Here is an 18255-nt window from a genome sequence, read left to right as displayed (position 1 = left end):
GTCTGTGGAGAGGCCTCTTCATGAGTTACCTCCCTTCAAGGTGGCAGCCCTGCATGTTTGGTTATTATACTAACTCCAATGAACTATTTGTGAAGTTTTCTAATGAGTAATTAGTAATTTGCCAAAACATCAGAATAGTCCAGCCGCTTCCTTATCTGCGGCTCTCGGCAAAGAATAGCAGAGCAAATCTTCTTCTGTCGCAGCGAGAAGTCTGTGTGTGAGCTTGCAGGGGCCGCACAATAATAAATCACAAAGAACAGCGTCCTTCTTATAAACTAATTGTTTTATTGATTTACAGCTCCAAATTCCTGCCAAAAAAAACGAACTAAAGTATGTACACAGAGAACAAAGAGATGTAACCCGGATGTAACATGGCCTCCCCTTTGCTCCCTCCTCCCAGTGGTCAGGCGACATCTAGCACACAGCTTAACCCTTTAGTGGGTACCTCTGATACTCCTCACACTATTCTCTGGCTGCTTTTATTTTTCTTGTCAGCAGCACTACAGTAAACTACTTAACAGGTATGAAATCCTTTAATGACAACAAAAGCCCTCCAGGCCAAAGCTACAAAACTTTGGTTGAATACTGAATTACGCAGTGGGCACAGATATATTTCCTTTCAGAGTCATAGGGTGTTCCTTGTATTGCATCAAAGACAAACATCCCTCTCTCCTTTGTTCATAGCTTTGATTAATGTTCCCCTGATTAAAAAGGTGTGGAGCAAGATGTTGGGAGTAGGTTCCTTAATGGATCAAGCTATGTAGGGGCTTTAATGCAGGGTTGGGGAACCTGTGACCCATAATTATCATAGATCTTTATTGGATGTGGCAAATCTCAAAACAGGTTGTGTTCACCTGATGCATTCAGGTCAAGCCCATAACTACAGAGTCCATTTGTTAGGGGCTTTGAAATAACAAAATCTGATGTTGAAGAAAATGTATAATTTATTGTTAGAATGGAAAACCAAAGATGAAGAGGTCAAATGTGTTATGATTAAATAGGCACAAGATCTGGGACACAATATTCAAATGAAAGACTGGGAAAAATTATGGAAAGTCAATTTAAAATTTACTGCCTGTACAACTTTGAAAGAGAACTATATGAAAATGATGTATCGATGGTATTTAACTACTGTTAAATTGCAAAAATGTATAGAACTAGTTCTAATAAGTGCTGGAAGTGTAAAGAGAAAGAAGGTACGTTTTATCATATGGTGGAATTGTAATAAAAAAATTGGGAAATGATATATAATGATTTGAAGATGATGTTTCAAATAACACTTGTTAAAAAACCAGAAGCATTTTTGTTAGGACAGGAATTACCAAAAAAGCGGAAGAAGTTGTTTAGGATTCTCCTAGCCCCAAACTGGAAAGACGACAAGATACCAACGAAAGAAGAATGGCAAGTCAAACTTATGGAATATGCAGAAATGGTGAAACTTACAGAAAGAATCAGATACAATGACAATGAAGATTTTAAAAAAGACTGGGAACCTTTTCTGTTGTATTTACAGAAATACTGTAAAGAAATGGACTCACTAGCAGGGTTTGATTAAACACTTAAAAGTAAGAAAACAAGTTTAAAGGTAAAGAAACAATAATATGGAATGGAATTGAGTGTAAGATGTAATTATGAAAGAAAATTTGGTATAAAAATGGTAAGATTTTAATAGTATTCAGATACAAGATCATAAAAACGAGAACAATTAAGCAGAAGTAGTAAATATTTAAAGATCCAGAAGTGGAAGTTGAGGGAAATCATGGGGAGGAAGGGTTCTTTTTTCTTTTAAATGATAAATGTTATATTGTGTTATTTGCCTGAATATTAAATTGTAAAACCGTGTGTGTGTGTGTGTGTGTGAGAGAGAGAGAGAGAGAGAGAGAGAGAGAGAACAAAATCTGGAGAGAGAAAGACTCTTTGAAATTACAGGGCAACAGCTGAATGTAGGAGAAGGGTTAGGCTGTTGGACTAGGATGTGGAAGACCAGGGTTCAAATCCCAACTTAGTCATGAAGCTCACTAGCTAATCTTGGGCTAGTCACCCATCTCCCAGCCTAACCTACACCACAGGTTTCTTGTGGGGATAAAATGGAGAAGGGAAGAATCTTATATATCACATTCAGCTCTTTAGAGGAAAGGTGAGATATTAATGAGAGCTAACAATAATTGCAGAATTGGTGGGCGAAAAATCAGAGCAACCTTTCCAACTTTAGGAATCTCAGCCCAAGGTAGCATGGGTGACTGAATAGCGGAACTATCAGACGTTTCAATAGTGCTGCTATATAGAATTGTTGTTCCTTTAAATAAAAGAGGTGTGGGCTGGAGAGATGCCTGGATCATGTCATAATATAGCTTAGTTGTGTCTGGGTGGAGTGAGGCGTTTCCTCTGTCCTCTTCTTGTTGGACTGAAGCAAAGTTCTTGTCTAGCTTCCTGGTTGGTGGGTCCCCCCAGTCTTCCATGATAAGGAGGCACTCAATCTCTGGTATCTTTCCCTAAAACTATATGCCCACTGATCTCATTGAAAGTATCCAGCATCAGTTTCCGTGTGCTGTCAGCAAGTGCAGGAACATCTTCTGTCCCAAGGCCTCGTGTTTCTATCTTGGGCAAAATCTGGATGGTCCACTTATCTGAAGGTGGCAGGGAGCAGCAGAGAGAAAGAGAGACAGTGCAACTTAATTCTATGCAGAAATTGCCTTGTCAAGCCTATTCCTTAAACCGTGGTCTATACATGGGTATATAAAGGAATAATATATGAATAAATTTCAGAACAGGTCGAAAATGGCAGTGTTGTATGGAGGAGGAGAAAGGAGTGGCTATACAGCATGTTTTAACCAAATTCAAATTAAAGCAAGCGGAAAAGGCTTTCAAGCAAAATAAGCATTCACACTTCACGTTGAAGTGTATAAACCGAATAAGCAAGACTGTCGTTTAGACTCACCTCTACAAAAAAAAGGCCTCTGACCATCTTTGAGGTTGGGGGGTTGTTGATAATAGGAGGTCACAACAGGGATTATGGGGACCTGTGTAGCAAAAGACAGTGGGAAATTAAGAGACCCAGAAGGCGCTAAGCAACGTTTTAACAGGGAAGGTGAGCCTACAGGGGATGGTCTTGCCTTACAGAGTTTGACTCTTACCTGAGGTGGAACAAGGGTTCTATTTGGGGCTGACCCAACCAGAGGTGGCCCAAGACAGTTTGGCCATGAAGCAAACCACAAACTGGTGCCCTCAACCCCCCACCCCCCAGGGAAGAAAATGTGAGTGAAGATCAGGAGCAGGAGAGGGATGCACAGGAGCTACCTTTGAGGGGGCGATGTCCCTTATTCTCCCAATAAAATATTTGAGGGGGTTGCCCCACCCATTCAAATGGTGTGTGTGTGCTTCGTCTTGTAATCAATTATGCTGGGCGAAGTTCCCTGGCCTCCCCAAATATTTTTTTCAAGTTGGGGGGCGGGAATAAAGATCAACATTGGGAACAGGGCGGGGAATCAAATCAGCCTTACCTGACAGGGGTGAAGTGGGAATCAAAGGACATTGTGGAGGGCAAAGGGGCCTGCTCTGAAGCACTGGGTGGCACACACAATTTCTTCCCTAGGGATGGAAGACCAGCAGCACTTCCTATCTGACAAGAGGCGACATTGCAGGGAGATACCGAGAAGGCGGCAGATGTCACCAGGGTTTGAAACTCCCCTTGTTCTAGGCACATTTTGGGACAGGGAATTTCATTAGCGCAAGCAGTTTCTGAGCTCTGGGCGCAGTACTGCGCCAAAGATTTCAGATTAAAACTGAGCTGACTGTGGCTCAGATCATCAGCTTCTTATAGCAAAATTCCAGCTTAAACTGAAGAAAGTAGGAAAAACCACTGGGCCAGTAAGATACAATCTAAATCAAATCCCTTATGAATACACAATGGAAGTGAGGAACAGGTTTAAGGATTTAGATTTGGTGGACAGAGTGCCTGAAGAACTATGGATGGAGGCTAGTAACATTATACAGGAGGCAGCAACGAAAATCATCCCAAGGAAAAGGAAATGCAAGAAAGCAAAATGGCTGTCCAACGGGGCCTTACAAATAGCGGGGGAGAGGAGGCAAGCAAAATGCAAGGGAGATAGGGAAAGATACAGGAAACTGAATGCAGATTTCCAAAAAATAGCAAGGAGAGACAAGAGGGCTTCTTAAATGAGCAATGCAAAGAAATAGAGGAAAACAATAGAATGGGGAAAACCAGAGATCTGTTCAAGAAAATTGGAGATATGAAAGGAACATTTCGTACAAACATTACCATAATAAAGGACAAAAGTGGTAAGGACCTAACAGAAGCAGAAGACAACAAGAAGAGGTGGCAAGAATACACAGAGGAATTATACCAGAACGATAGGGAGGTCTCGTACACCCCAGGTAGTGTGGTTGCTGACCTTGAGCCAGACATATTGGAGAGTGAAGTCAAATGGGCCTTAGAAAGCACTGCTAATAACAAGGCCAGTGGAAGTGATGATATTCCAGCTGAACTATTTAAAATTTTAAAAGATAATACTGTTAAGGTGTTACACTCAATATGGCAGCAAGTTTGGGAAACTCATCAATGGCCAGAGGATTGGAGAAGATCAGTCTACATCCCAATCCCAAAGAAGGGCAGTGCCAAAGAATGCTCCAACTACCGCACAATTGCGCTCATTTCACATGCTAGCAAGGTTATGCTTAAAATTATACAAGGCAGGCTTAAGCAGTATGTGGACCGAGAACTCCCAGAAGTGCAAGCTGGATTTTGAAGGGGCAGAGGAACCAGAGACCAAATAGCAAACATGCGCTGGATTATGAAGAAAGCTAGAGAGTTCCAGAAAAATATCTACTTCTGCTTCATTGACTATGCAAAAGCCTTTGAACTGTGTCAACCACAGCAAACTATGGCAAGTTCTTAAAGAAATGGGAGTGCCTGATCACCTCATCGGTCTCATGAAAAATCTCTATGTGGGACAAGAAGCTACAGTTAGAACTGTATTTGGAACAACTGATTGGTTCAAAATTGGGAAAGGAGTTACACAAGGTTTTATATTGTCTCCCTGCTTATTTAATTTATATGAAGAATTCATAATGCGAAAGGCTGGACTAGATGAATCCTAAACCGGAATTAAGATTGCCGGAAGAAATACCAACAACCTCAGATATGCAGATGACACAACCTTGATGGCAGAAAGGGAGGAGGAATTAAAGAACATTTTAATGAGGGTGAGAGAGGAGAGCGCAAAATATGGTCTGAAGCTCAACATCAAAAAAACCAAGATCATGGCCACTGGTCCCATCACCTGGCAAATAGAAGGGGAAGAAATGGAGGCAGTGAGAGATTTTACTTTCTTGGGCTCCTTGATCACTGCAGATGGTGACAGCAGTCACGAAATTAAAAGACGCCTGCTTCTTGGGAGAAAAGCAATGACAAACCTAGACAGCATCTTAAAAAGCAGAGACATCACCTTGCCGACAAAGGTCCGTATAGTTAAAGCTATGGTTTTCCCAGTAGTGATGTACGGAAGTGAGAGCTGGACCATAAAGAAGGCTGATCGCCGGAGAATTGATGCTTTTGAATTATGGTGCTGGAGGAGACTCTTGAGAGTCCCATGGACTGCAAGAAGATCAAACCTATCCATTCTGAAGGAAATCACCCCTGAGTGCTCACTGGAAGGACAGATCATGAAGCTGAGGCTCCAATACTTTGGCTACCTCATGAGAAGAGAAGACTCTCTGGAAAAGACCCTGATGTTTGGAAAGATTGAGGGCACAAGGAGAAGGGGAAGACAGAGGATGAGATGGTTGGACAGTGTTCTCGAAGCTACCAATTTGAGTTTGACCAAACTGCGGGAGGCAGTGGAAGACAGGAGTGCCTGGCGTGCTCTGGTCCATGGGGTCATGAAGAGTCGGACACGACTAAACGACAATAGTGGAAGGAAAGGAGGACCTTTTTCTGCCTCCCCACTTCCAGCTACTCTCTGATGACTGGAGAAGAGACCCCCTTAAGAATATTAGGGGGATGGGCAAGGGAAGGACTAGACCAGGGGTCCCCAAACTAAGGCCCGGGGGCCGGATGCGGCCCAATCACCTTCTAAATCCGGCCCCTGGATGGTCCGGGAATCAGCATGTTTTTACATGAGTAGAATGTGTCCTTTTATTTAAAATGCATCTCTAGGTTATTTGTGGGGTATAGGAATTCATTCATATTTTTTCCCAAAATATAGTCCGGCCCCCCACAAGGTTTGAGGGACAGTGGACCTGGCCCCCTGCTGAAAAAGTTTGCTGACCCCTGGACTAGACCATCTGAAAAATGAACATAATATTTAGCTGCAGTTCATTCCTTTTCAGTTTTGTATTCTTTTTTTAATTAATTTTTAACTTTATTGAAATTCAAATTAAAATAAACACACACATAAACGCATACACACATTTGAAATGATAATAATAACATACAAAATCATATATAGTCGAAAGAAAGAAAAAATAATGAAATAATAACCCTATAACTTAAAAATTAAATTCATACATTCACTTCAAATCCAACTTAAATCATAATACTCGTAACCCTAAATAACCCTAAATAAATTACGAGTAAAAACAAAACATGAAAGAGAAAAAGAAAAAAAGGAGGGGAGTGTCATACTTTCCATCTATAATAATAATAATAATAATTTATTATTTATACCCCGCCCATCTGGCCGGGTTCCCCCAGCCACTCTGGGCGGCTTCCAACAAAACAGAAATTCTAAAATACAGAAATCCATCAAACATTAAAATACAGAAATCCATCAAACATTAAAAGCTTCCCTAAACAGGGCTGCCTTGAGATGCCTTCTAAAGGTCTGGTAATTGTTGTTCTCTTTGACCTCTAGTGGGAGGGCATTCTAGTGGGAGGGCATTCCATACTCCTCTTTACTTATATCTCTTTATCTCCTCCTCCCCTATTTGACTTCCACTTATCTCTCTCTCGGGTTCGTCAAGTGCTATATTACAATACTGCTTCCCCATATTTCTGCTACCGGTACTATATAAACTAGGATAACCTATATATACAAATTCATCCTCTATCCATTCAATCAAATTAAAATAAATCAAAGTTGTTCATTACGAGATTTCAGTTTTGTATTCTTGTTATAAAAAAAACAGGTGATGTGTTCCCTGAGGCCAGATCTCTTGCCCCTGTGGATCATGCCATCTGAGGTGGTCACCTCAACTTGCCTCATGGGTGGGCCAGCCAACCCACCCTCCTCTTTCCCCACAAAATATTGAAATAATGGCATTGAGCCCAACAGAAAGAAATGCCTCCCATTGGCTCTATAAAACAGATAATGGCCAGCTTTATGAACAAAGGTCTTTCTCCTTGCCCTCCTCCACCTCCTATGCAACTGCAGTTTATAAATTAAGAGCTCCAAGGCACCACACCACCCACTCCTGGTAGTATTATGTTTGGGAAACCTAAAATCTCATGACTGCAGAAGTGTCCCGCTAATGCTTATCCTTTCCCTCTCACCCCCAAAGCAGCACAGGGGAATGAAACTTTATCCTTGCTTTAGGGAGCCTCCATCATTGTTTTTTTGACATTAGCCCTGCCCACTAATCTCCATCATCTCACATCTATTTGCATGGTTGGCAACCGACACACAGTCTTTAATAGACCTAGAAGCAAAAAGGAATGTGGAGGGTAATTCGCCCTGGCAGACTCCCCAGGTGGGGGAGGACTGTCTCATAGACCCGCAGATTGTCCGAGATTGCCATCTTGCATTGTGCAAGAGGCAGGACACTGGGTCCCAGAGCACGACATGGCCGGCACTCTCTGAAGCCACTCTCATAGCCAGAAATATATGTTTGATAAAATAATCAGATTTGGACAATAAACAGACATAGTCTGGACCGAAGAAGACTGAGAAAAAACCTGCAGAATTGTACAGTCCCTGGTGTTTAAGCTCAGACTACAAAGAGATTCTCATCATGGTTTTTGGATTACGGAGGATTGGTATGTTCTTTTTTTTATTCTCAACACTTACAATTGGTCTTCTACGCCAAACCTCATTAAGAAACCTAATTTATTTTGAGTACAGATGGACTTCTATCTATAATTAAATAATCAACTGCGCAGCTTTATTTGGTTTGAAAGACTTGATAAAGAAAAGAAGAAACAAGATGGCGCTTGTGATGCAGCACCGAAAAATGAGAGTTCCTCCCTGTTTCGAGGGAAGTGGGAGATATTTGCTGGCTGACTTTGTAGTGATTTGAGACAATAGTTTGGGACAATATTCCATCTGTTTGCAGAATTTCTTCATTAAGTGTGTGAGAGAAGGCTAAATGGATGTGTAGCAGCCCCCCTCCTAGGGCCCAGGAGGGGGGATTGTGTAGTCTCCGAAAGCCGATTGATCGTCAAATGATTTATAACTGTGGAATACAGTTCATTTACATTGCAATATGCAAACAGTATGCCTAACATCAAAGACAGACTTGGACAACAGCCCGGATGGGAATAACTTAACAACATGGGAGTTGCTGCATCATTAAACACTAAACGATAGACTTAGACAACAGCCCGGATTGGAAGATTGGAATGAAGTCAGGAAAAGCTGCGCTGGCAAATAGACAGTTGGAAAAATATATATTTACAAATAAAGCTGTACTCGATGGATGTAAGGAGATATGATTTTGAACATGATTGAGAATCACATAGCCAGGGATGGAGAACTTTAACGCCATAAAATTTGAATGTGGAAAATAGGAGAACAACAGAAGAAGGCAGGAACGAGACATGAGAGATATTCTTCAAGAGGTCCAGACTATGGGAAGCCTGGAAAAAATTAGTAATTAATAATTTGGACTATAATTTGGTATGTTTTTTAGTTTATTGTTTTTAATTGGAATATGATTATATGTTAATTGGCTGTTTGTATTGGAAAATCAATATAAATGATTTTTTAAAAAAAGATAGGGAAAGAGAGAGACTCTCCATTTGGTAGGCATTTTGATAGTCTCTCAGATTGGAACTGGGACAAATGTTCCGGAATGGTAAACCTGAATGATGAATCAAGTTTTGCCACCAAAAATGTAGCATTGATTTTTTTTTTTGGAGGGGGGAATATATAATAAGAATAATATTGGAGAAAACTGGGTATTGAAACCTGCTTAACCTAAATCATATATCCCAGTTTCCAGCGGCCCTTTAAAGTATGCTTCACACAGAGAATACGCAGTCAGAAGTCGACCTGGCTAAGAAAGCACCACCAAGAGCATAGGGTATTATCTCCCTTATATGTAACCCCTTACTAGCTGCACACTTGTAAAAGTATACAGATGAAAATTCAAATGATTGGGTTTCTTTAACTGAAAAACAAACTGACTCTAAAGAGACTTTAAACTAAAGATAAATGCTTTCTCTCTTAGCAACTTTATCTACCCACATCCCAACCTTCAAACCATTCCAAACCTCCCACAAACTCCCACATAACTCCCATTAAACTACCCAAGAATTAACAGCAAACTAGCTTTATAACTAAACAACTCTCATACTAAGATCCACTAAGGAATCTCTTAAACTGAGAGTCTCTCTTACTAAGATTCAACTTGGAATCTCAAACTGAGAATTAAATCACACTGAGAGATATTTAACTGAGAGAGTGATCTACTAAGAGATCTAACTAAGAGATACAGAAGATTTTCTGGCAGAGCCTTATATACAAGGAGCAGAACCCACGCCTGTGAGCAATTAACAGAAATCACCGGCACCTGTTTCTATTAAAAAGACAGTATTTACATTAGACCAGCTCTAAAGTAACTTGCCTGGCGTGCATGGGGTCACAAAGAGTCGGACACGACTAAACAACAACAAAGTAACTTGACTCTTCAAAAAATCCAACATGATTGACTCATGGAAGCCCATGAGTCAATGAAATCCACCAGCATGAGACAAATATCTATTTCACAATTCACATGTTTACCTGAGCCTTCACAGCCACACTGAAGACTCCTCGCTTGAAAGGAAGCATGGTGGCCGTCCGGTTCCTGGTGCCTTCTGGGTAAACCCAGACCCTCAGCTGCATAAGAAAGGGGGAGAGAAAAAAGGCCACAGATTAAAATGTGTACACAGACCACATCTTTGGAGATCACAGTGAAATGCTACTATTTCCTCACTCTTTCCAGTGTATTTTGGCCTGTCACTCAAGCTGCTAACAGTCTAGCTAGGAAACCAGTTAGAAAATATGAGACTGCATCAGGACTGAGGATATGCATACCCCTGGGTGCCCTTCTGCCCCCAGGAACGGCTGCAGTTCCTCAGTAGGGCAGAATCTTTTCTCATTTGTTCCCTGGGGCGGATGGCTCTAAAGCCACATTCTCCTTATAGTCATGCATGGCACACATCCTTTCTTCACTCATCCACCTGTCAAAATCCTCTTCCAAATATAGTGGTACTTCTACTTACGAATAACTCTACTTATGAATGTTTCTACTTACAAACGGAGCTCTGTCCGCCATCTTGGATAGGATTTTTTCTACTTACGAATTTTTAGATAGGGTTGCTTCGACGTACGATTTTTTTCTCCCAATGCATTCCTATGGGATTCGACTTACAAATTTTTTCGACTTACGAATGTGCGTTTGGAACGCATTAAATTCGTAAGTAGAGGTACCACTGTATCTAGTGCGCAAAGCAAAATATTCCACCACCCCAGAGCCCAGGAAGCTGCCTTCTACCAGGTGAGGATCTCTCTAAGGGCTTGGGTACAGAAACTTTCCCACAACATGCTGCTACTTAATATTTCTCAGCTGGAGATGCCAGCAGCTGGAGCCATCCTGTTTGCAAAGCATGCACTCTAGACCCATCCCAGGGGCTGCTGCAGTCTCTCATAGGAACCTTTTGACTCCTCCCCCACCAGCCATCCTTTCCCAGCTACTCCCCTCCCAGAGCCGTGCTCTCACGTTCTGCTGCAGCAGGGTCCGTGCGACGTCATCCATGGCGTCTCTGGCTGAGCGCTTATTACTTCGGTCGATAAAAATGAATTTGGATAACCAACAGACGAAGCCCACCGGGCCCATGTACATAACCTCCTTTTTGGCAAGTATCACACAGTGGTCGGGAAATACCTCCAGCAATCCTTGGAAAGGAAGAAACACTTTCTAAATGGGGCTTTGGGGGTCACTTGCATTCTGACATGTCATTCCGACATCCCCAGGTGGAGAAGGCTTTGTGGCTAGAAATTATTCTTTCTGAATTTTCCTTGCTCCCAACCCATCTTCCTGGACATGCATTCAGCTTTCGTAGTGGAAAAAGGAATTCCAAACATTGCCATTCACCAGTGCTATTTTTTATATAAAAAGAGGTGCCAGAACTCACCATGTGTGTTTTTTATTTGCATGTTTGTTTATTTTTGTTTAACTAATACAGAAAACAAAACAAAAAAGGGAAAAAAGATTGAAAACAATTCAAAAACATTGAAAACAAATATTACATCTCTATATATATAAATGTAAAAATCTTGAAAGTGTCGGTCTCACTTTTCTCTGTAACCGCTTGACCGATCGTCCTGAAATTTTGACACAACGATCCAGGCCACTCCCTGAGCATTGCTGGGGACAAAAATCCCTGACATCTCACATCTGGGCAGGTAGAAACCTGGTTTTCCACCAAGTCAAACAGCGTCCTCAAGTGGCGTTATACCCTCCTCCACCCCCTCCTTTCCTGTGAAATCTAAGCCACACCCACAAACCAAATGACACCATCAACCAAGCAACTGAAACCACCAAGGTGGCCATTATCAGACCCCTAGGCTCCTGTCAGGCTACTAGGCCCCCACTAGGCCCGGGGGGGGGGGAGAGGGCAAGTGCCCGGATCGCAGGTCGCAGCACGGCCTTTGTTTTATGTAGCCCCCTGCCAGGCCCCCACTAGGCCCGGGGGGGGGGAGAGAGGACAAGCACATGGATCACAGGCCGCAGCACAGCCTCTGTTTTATGTAGGCCCCTACCAGGCCCCCATTCCCTCGGCTCCATTTTACAGACTGGCCTCAGCTCTACAGCCCTTTAAATACTATCCTGAATGGAGCCCTGGGTGGGAGGTGGGGGGGGGAGGAGGAGCCCAAATAGGTCATGGGCTGATGTAGGGTGGGGGGAGCAACTGTCCAACAACCACCAAAACAGCCATTCCACCCCCAAAGCCCAAGCCCAAAGCTTCTCCCGGCGGCTGCATTAATAAACGCCTCGCAGCATTAGGCAATCGTTCATCATTTCTCCTAACATGCACTTGGGGGCATAGCGAAGGGTTTTCGCTTCATAATTTAGTGGGCGTTGTGTCACATGCGAGGCTCTGGCGCCATTTTAAGCAAGGGCAGTCGTGTCCCTTTTAACCTAGGCTTTACGGTATATACTACAACTGATTGCAACCCTCTGTGTCTTTTTTTAAAAAAACAACAACAACCATGCACTTTCTCTCCCCAGTTTAAGTCCTCAGATATTTGCAGTGGCCACCCCCACCCCATTTACAATCCCCTACCTTTCCCTTGCCACTTCCTGGGTTTTTTAATGGAACTGAACAACTCGGGTGCTTCAGAATGCGCCTTCTGTTGCCAGGCCCTTGCAGGGCCAGACAGAGGCCCTGTTTTTAACCCTTTTGTTACTTTTTTCATTTTACTGATTGTGAATATGCTGACCTTTGGATTTGGAGGCCCGCGCCAAGTGGCCCATATGACCCCCCTCCTTCTGTCTTGGCCTGTTTGTTGCTACGGGGCTGTGGGGCTTCGCTATTTGACACCCCCCCGTTGGGATTCTTTAAGTAGTTCTCTGGGTCCCAGGGCGCATCATCACCTCCGATCCTTAATCTAAATATATAGAAATGTTCACGATGCATGCAAAGGGGTCAATGTATGGAGATACAGGGGGGAGGGGACAACAGAGGGCTCAGACAAAAGTAAATACTGGGAAATGGAACCCAGAAACTGACAGCTCCTTCTCCAAGGGTGGGGGCCAATGTAGGAAGATACCGGGGGTAGGGGCCAACACTCCCCAGGGACAACAGAGGGCTCAGGCAAAAGTGCATGCTGGGAAATAGAACCTAGAAGCTGACAGTTCCTTCTCCAAGGGTGGGGGCCAAGGTATGGAGGTACATGGGGGAGGGGCCAACACTCCCCAGGGACAACAGAAGGCTCAGACAAAAGTGCATGCAGGGAAATAGAACCTAGAAGCTGACAGTTCCTTCTCCAAGGGTGGGGGCCAAGTATGGAGATACATACCGGTAGGGGAGGGGCCAACACTCCCCAGGGACAACAGAGGGAAGGGTATCCTACCAAAACACAGGGATGAGCCAGGGTGGAGGGGCAGGATACGTCATGGATCGGGACAGGGTGGGGGGGATCACAGGAAAGAAACACAGCAACGCGTGGCCGGGTCAGCTAGTACTTATCATATAATACTCCCTCCCTCACCCACAGCTTCCCTCCGCCACAATTCAACTTCTTTAAATCTCTATTTCCACATTTATCTTTGCATTCTCCAAATGTATCATTCTTTGTATTTCTTTTATCTTTTCTCTTTTCCAATTCATAGGTATACTTTACATTTTTATTCTAGGCATATTAGCATATCTTTCTTAGAACAATATTTTAACATATAATCTTTGAAACATTTACTTTTTTAATTTTTGATTTGACTGATATCTTATGATTGAGGTTAGCTTTGCCAATTCTAAATATTTATTTAATTTGCAAATCCACTCCTCTTTTGAGGGCAAGATTTGAGATTTCCATTTAGAAGCAATCACTACCCTGGCTGCCGTAGTTGCATATAGAAAAATTCTTTTTTTCACTTGCGGTATCTCTTTCCCTATCAAGCCTAGGAGATATGCCTCTGGTTTTTTAACAATTGGGATTTTCAACATTTTCTTTAATTCCTCATGTATTACTCCCCAATTTTTTTAATCTCCTCACATCCCCACCGCATGTGTATTGTTGTTCCTGCTTCTTTGCCACATTTCCAACAGAGGTTGGATTTCAATTTATAGCTTTTGGCCAGCTTAACTGGTGTCAAATACCACCTGTGGAACATTTTAACAGAATTTTCTTTAATCGTATAAGAGGCAGTAAATCGTATATCTACTCGCCAGAATTTCTCCCATTGCTCTAAGGGGTCAGCAAACTTTTTCAGAAGGGGGCCGGTCCACTATCCCTCAGACCTTGTGGGGGGCCGGACTGTATTTTTTTTGGGGGGGGGGGAATGAAAGAATTCTTATGCCCCACAAATAACCCAGAGATGCATTTTAAATAAAAGGACACATTCTACTCATGTAAAAACATGCTGATTTCCAGACTGTCCATGGGCTGGATTTGGCCGGATCCAGCCCCCGGGCCTCAGTTTGCCTACCCATGCTCTAAGTATATTGCGTGTCTGACATCTTGAGCCCATTTAACCATAGTTTATTTCACTTCTTCATCCATCAATTCCCAATCCAATAAAAGATTATATATTATAGACAATGTTTTCTCATTATTTTGTAAAACTGTGGTGCTCAGTATAGAATCCTCTTTTGCAAAACCTTTTTTAAAATCTGAATTAAACACACTTCTTAGTTGCAGGTATTGCCACCTGTCTGTCACAAATTGCTGTATCTTCTCAAAGGGTTTTATTCTGAGTTTTTCTTGATCTTCTTCCAGTAGTTGTCTATATGATGCCCAGTTCGTTCTCATATTAAGTTTTTTGACAGCATGCACCTCTAGCTGCGAAAACCACCAAGGGGTCTTTGGTTCCAGTTGTGATTTATATTTGTTCCAAACCTTATATAGTGCATTCGTAAAAATTATATGTGATTTTTAAAACTTTATGGACTTTGGCCTTCTTGTAAGCGAGATAGGCATGCCATCCATGAACGCTTCCCTTGTTCTCTTAGAATGGCAATGGTGTTTACCTGATAGGTGAACACCTTCTCGCTGAAAAAAAGCTCTGCATTCATCATACTTCCATAGCACAATGATCAGTGATAATCTTAATTGAGAATCTAAAAAAACAGAATGACTTTAACGTTTCTAATTTAGGAACATTTAATTTAATGTTTCTAATTTGATTTTGAGCTGTAAGCTCGCAACTCTTGCCCCCTCTCAAATGCATGCTGTGCTCCCATCTTGCCTCCTCCCTCCCTGAGACTGGAGATGGAGTGAAACAGTGACAGATCTACAAATTTTGCCGCAATGAGCAAAAGCCTATGTTTCCACCTTCCTCTCCTGCAGAGACAACCATTCTGTTGCAGACATACAGGGCTCAGGTAGAGCCATGGACAGCAGTAGACCGGGCGAGGATGGGAGGATGAGCAACCGGTGCCCTTGGTATGTAGGTCCCAACTTGAACAAAATATTGGGGGGTGCCCTCTGCTTTCTCCTCCTCCCCCACACTTCTGCGGATCGTGCCTTCCTCCACTGTATGCAACTGGGCGCAGGACTTCCCCATTGCCCACTTGCCTATCGGCTCCTGCCCGTACGCAAGACCTTTCTGCCTGTTCACCTGCCTGCTGCCTGCTTACCTCTCTCCCGCTGCCCTGGCTCAGATGAGCTTGGAAATAGTGACAGTAATGGGAGAAAAGCCAGGGAAAGAGGTTGGCCCCTGGTTGCTGGAGAGGTGCCCGCCTAAGAGAGGGTTGAGGGGAGGGATGCAGAAATTTGCAGAAAATGGGGGGGGGGGCTAAATATTTTATTGGGGCAGTCGAAGGGACCAGGACCCCATAGAGTTGGTGGAGGACCGGGAGAAGAGATTTGTGGTTAAGATGGTGGAGGGTTGAGGGAGGTGTCCATGAGGGCCTATCCAGATCTCCATGATGAAGAAGGAGACAGGGCAGGCCTGAGGGGTCCTGGGCTTAGATAAGGGGGTGGAGGGGGTGCATGTCCTGCAGCCCACCCTCCTTTTCCTTCTCCCACACCTCATCTTTATCATAGTCAGGAAGCAGAGCAGGATATCGCTACCTGCCCCCCCAACCTGCCCCCCAGGACACCCATCCCTTTGATCTGGGCTTGGATTATGCCCCTAATAAAATTTGCATCTTGTCCAAATAAGTTTCAGTGAAAGATTCCAAAAGCAACATACCCAGAATATCGAGAATGGATTGATGGTTGGCAACAACCATATATGGCCCCTCGGTATTCAGATTCTCGAAGCCTTGAACTGCGAACTTGATGCCAAGGAAATATTTCATTTGCCGCACCACAAAGCAAATAATCCTGCAGGGGGCAGAAAACAGGCAGGCAGGCTGGTCAGTGTGAACAAGGAACACCACGGAACTGCATTTATTTGCATGTTCCTACCTTGCCTCCTAAGCAAAATTATTGAGGAAGCTTACACTGTGGACAAAGTACAATAAAATAGATGAATTACTGGGAAGAAGGAAATACAATCCCCTCCCTGCCACCTTCAACTGTCGCAACTCCCACTTTGCTGCTGACTCTCTAGGTCACCCAACAGGTCTCTAAGGAAACAGTCCCAGCCCAGAAATGGCTGCTAAAGCTGCCATTTGTTAGTCTCTCGCAGACTAAGATAGAGATGGGGACCCTGCGGCTTTCCCTTGTTGCTGGACTCTGAATCCCATCAATCCCAGCCAGTGTGACCAATGGTCAGGGATTCTGGGAGCTGTAGTCCGGCACCCCCATGCTGTAACCTTTCCTCACAGGAGAGCTGCTCCAGCTTCTTGATGATTTTGGTTTCCTTTCCTGCACTTTTTCTAATTCCACCATAACTTTCTTGACTGGTATCAACCAGAATGGGATACACAGTATTTCAAGTGATTATCCTGTTCCCAAGCATCCCTGGTCTGTTTCAAGAGGAACAGTTGGGTGTGCTTGGTACCTTGTTCCCAGAGATGTGACCATCCCCAAAAGATGCGGGTAGAGCCAAAGCTGCCTACTCACTTCATGTTTTCCACTCTCCGCCCCCAGATTAGAGCCACCCAAGGGGGCACTAGGATGGCCGTCACTGCAAGCCAGCCATAGAAAAACACTATCTTGCAGTAGACATTGCAGGTGGCACTCCTTTGGGATAAGAAAAGGACCCCAGTTAGCAAGATGACGAGTAAAAACAGGGCCCACTCGAACAGCTCCATGATGGTGCCAGATGAAAGCAGAGCAAACGTGGAGATTTGCAGCCCTGAGGAAGGTCACTGAGTGCTTTTATATTCTTAGTATTGCAACATACAAAGGCAGCTGAACATCCCAGGGTGGAGAAGGGGGATGGCCTTCACACTGATACTGCAAATATCCTAAATCCAGAGATATGTGGGAGTGTCGTGTACAAGAGTATTGAAGGTATTGGTGTAGGAGGGCCAAAGCCCGCTGAGTCAATCTGACTTTGCATCAGGATCTTATCTAGTATTCTAACCAAAACAATTTATATTGAGTTTAACATAGTTGCTTAATGGGGTGAATATTTTGCTTTAGAATGTTTGAAAAGGACAGGGTCAGGGACACTTCTGCAATGTTTGGGGCCATATATGGTTGTTGCCAACCATCAGTCCATTCTGGTGTCAGTTTCCAGTGTCTACGATGATATACTGCCTAGTGTACAAGAATGGAACTGTAATCTTGGGCCCCTTGTGGATTTGCTTGGGTATATTACAAAAATGTATGTCTTGAATCTGGCCAGGGGGTGCACATATTTCTGGTTTGTTCATGTAGGGATTAGAGGGACAGTGTTCCTTGCACTGGGACACTTTGGTTTGGGCTCATCCAGATTTCCTTTGGTGCCATGTTTCTAGGCACAGGACTTGGCTTTAAAAAATCCCTGTTGTTGTCTGGTCCTGTTTCTCCAGGAAAACCTGCACTTTACTGCCAAATCAGAGCAAAGAGCAATTGCCGATTGCTCCAATTCAAATACTGTATAGAATGCAGGTTTTCCAGGGGAAAGCACAGGGACGGGGTGGGGAACCCTGCTTGGGTTTAAAGCTTTAAAGCATTGACTTGTGCCTGGAAAGCATGGTGCAAAAGGAAGTTTGGATGAGCCCTTTAACAACCAGGGGTGCCAACTTGAATAAAATATTTCTGGGGCCCAAGCAAGCCCCATCCTGCATACTGTAATTGATTACATGATGTGGCCTGCACACGCCATTTTAATGGGAATGCCCATCAACTTTGGGGAGGTCCAGCCCCCTCAAATATTTTATGGGGGCACGTGCGAAGGGACCTTGGCCCCTAGGAGTTGGCTCCTATGTTAGCAACCCAGGAACATCACCTGAATGGAAGGAAATCAGAACACCCATGCCAATCCTAGACAAGAACC

At 43.5% G+C, this 18255-nt stretch overlaps 1 protein-coding gene across 1 annotated transcript; it reads right to left on the bottom strand.

Moving 5' to 3' along the window:
- Positions 1-265: 265 nt before the first annotated feature.
- Positions 266-17179, bottom strand: LOC148683825 (1-acyl-sn-glycerol-3-phosphate acyltransferase alpha-like). The gene is made up of 6 exons (XM_088655266.1): positions 16893-17179; positions 16075-16208; positions 10939-11114; positions 9960-10055; positions 2939-3020; positions 266-2627 (listed from the first exon to the last, which is right to left on the bottom strand). Exons 1-6 carry the CDS (start codon positions 17081-17083, stop codon positions 2473-2475), a joined length of 834 nt encoding a protein of 277 aa, XP_088511392.1. The 5' UTR covers positions 17084-17179; the 3' UTR covers positions 266-2472.
- Between the last annotated feature and the right edge of the window lie 1076 nt (positions 17180-18255).

The sequence above is a fragment of the Zootoca vivipara genome, chromosome 12, assembly GCF_965207765.1.
Source record: "Zootoca vivipara chromosome 12, rZooViv2.hap1.1, whole genome shotgun sequence".
Classification (NCBI taxonomy): domain Eukaryota; kingdom Metazoa; phylum Chordata; class Lepidosauria; order Squamata; family Lacertidae; genus Zootoca; species Zootoca vivipara.
The sequence above is the reverse complement of the archived record's forward strand: the minus strand, read 5'-3'. Positions and strand labels throughout refer to the sequence as shown.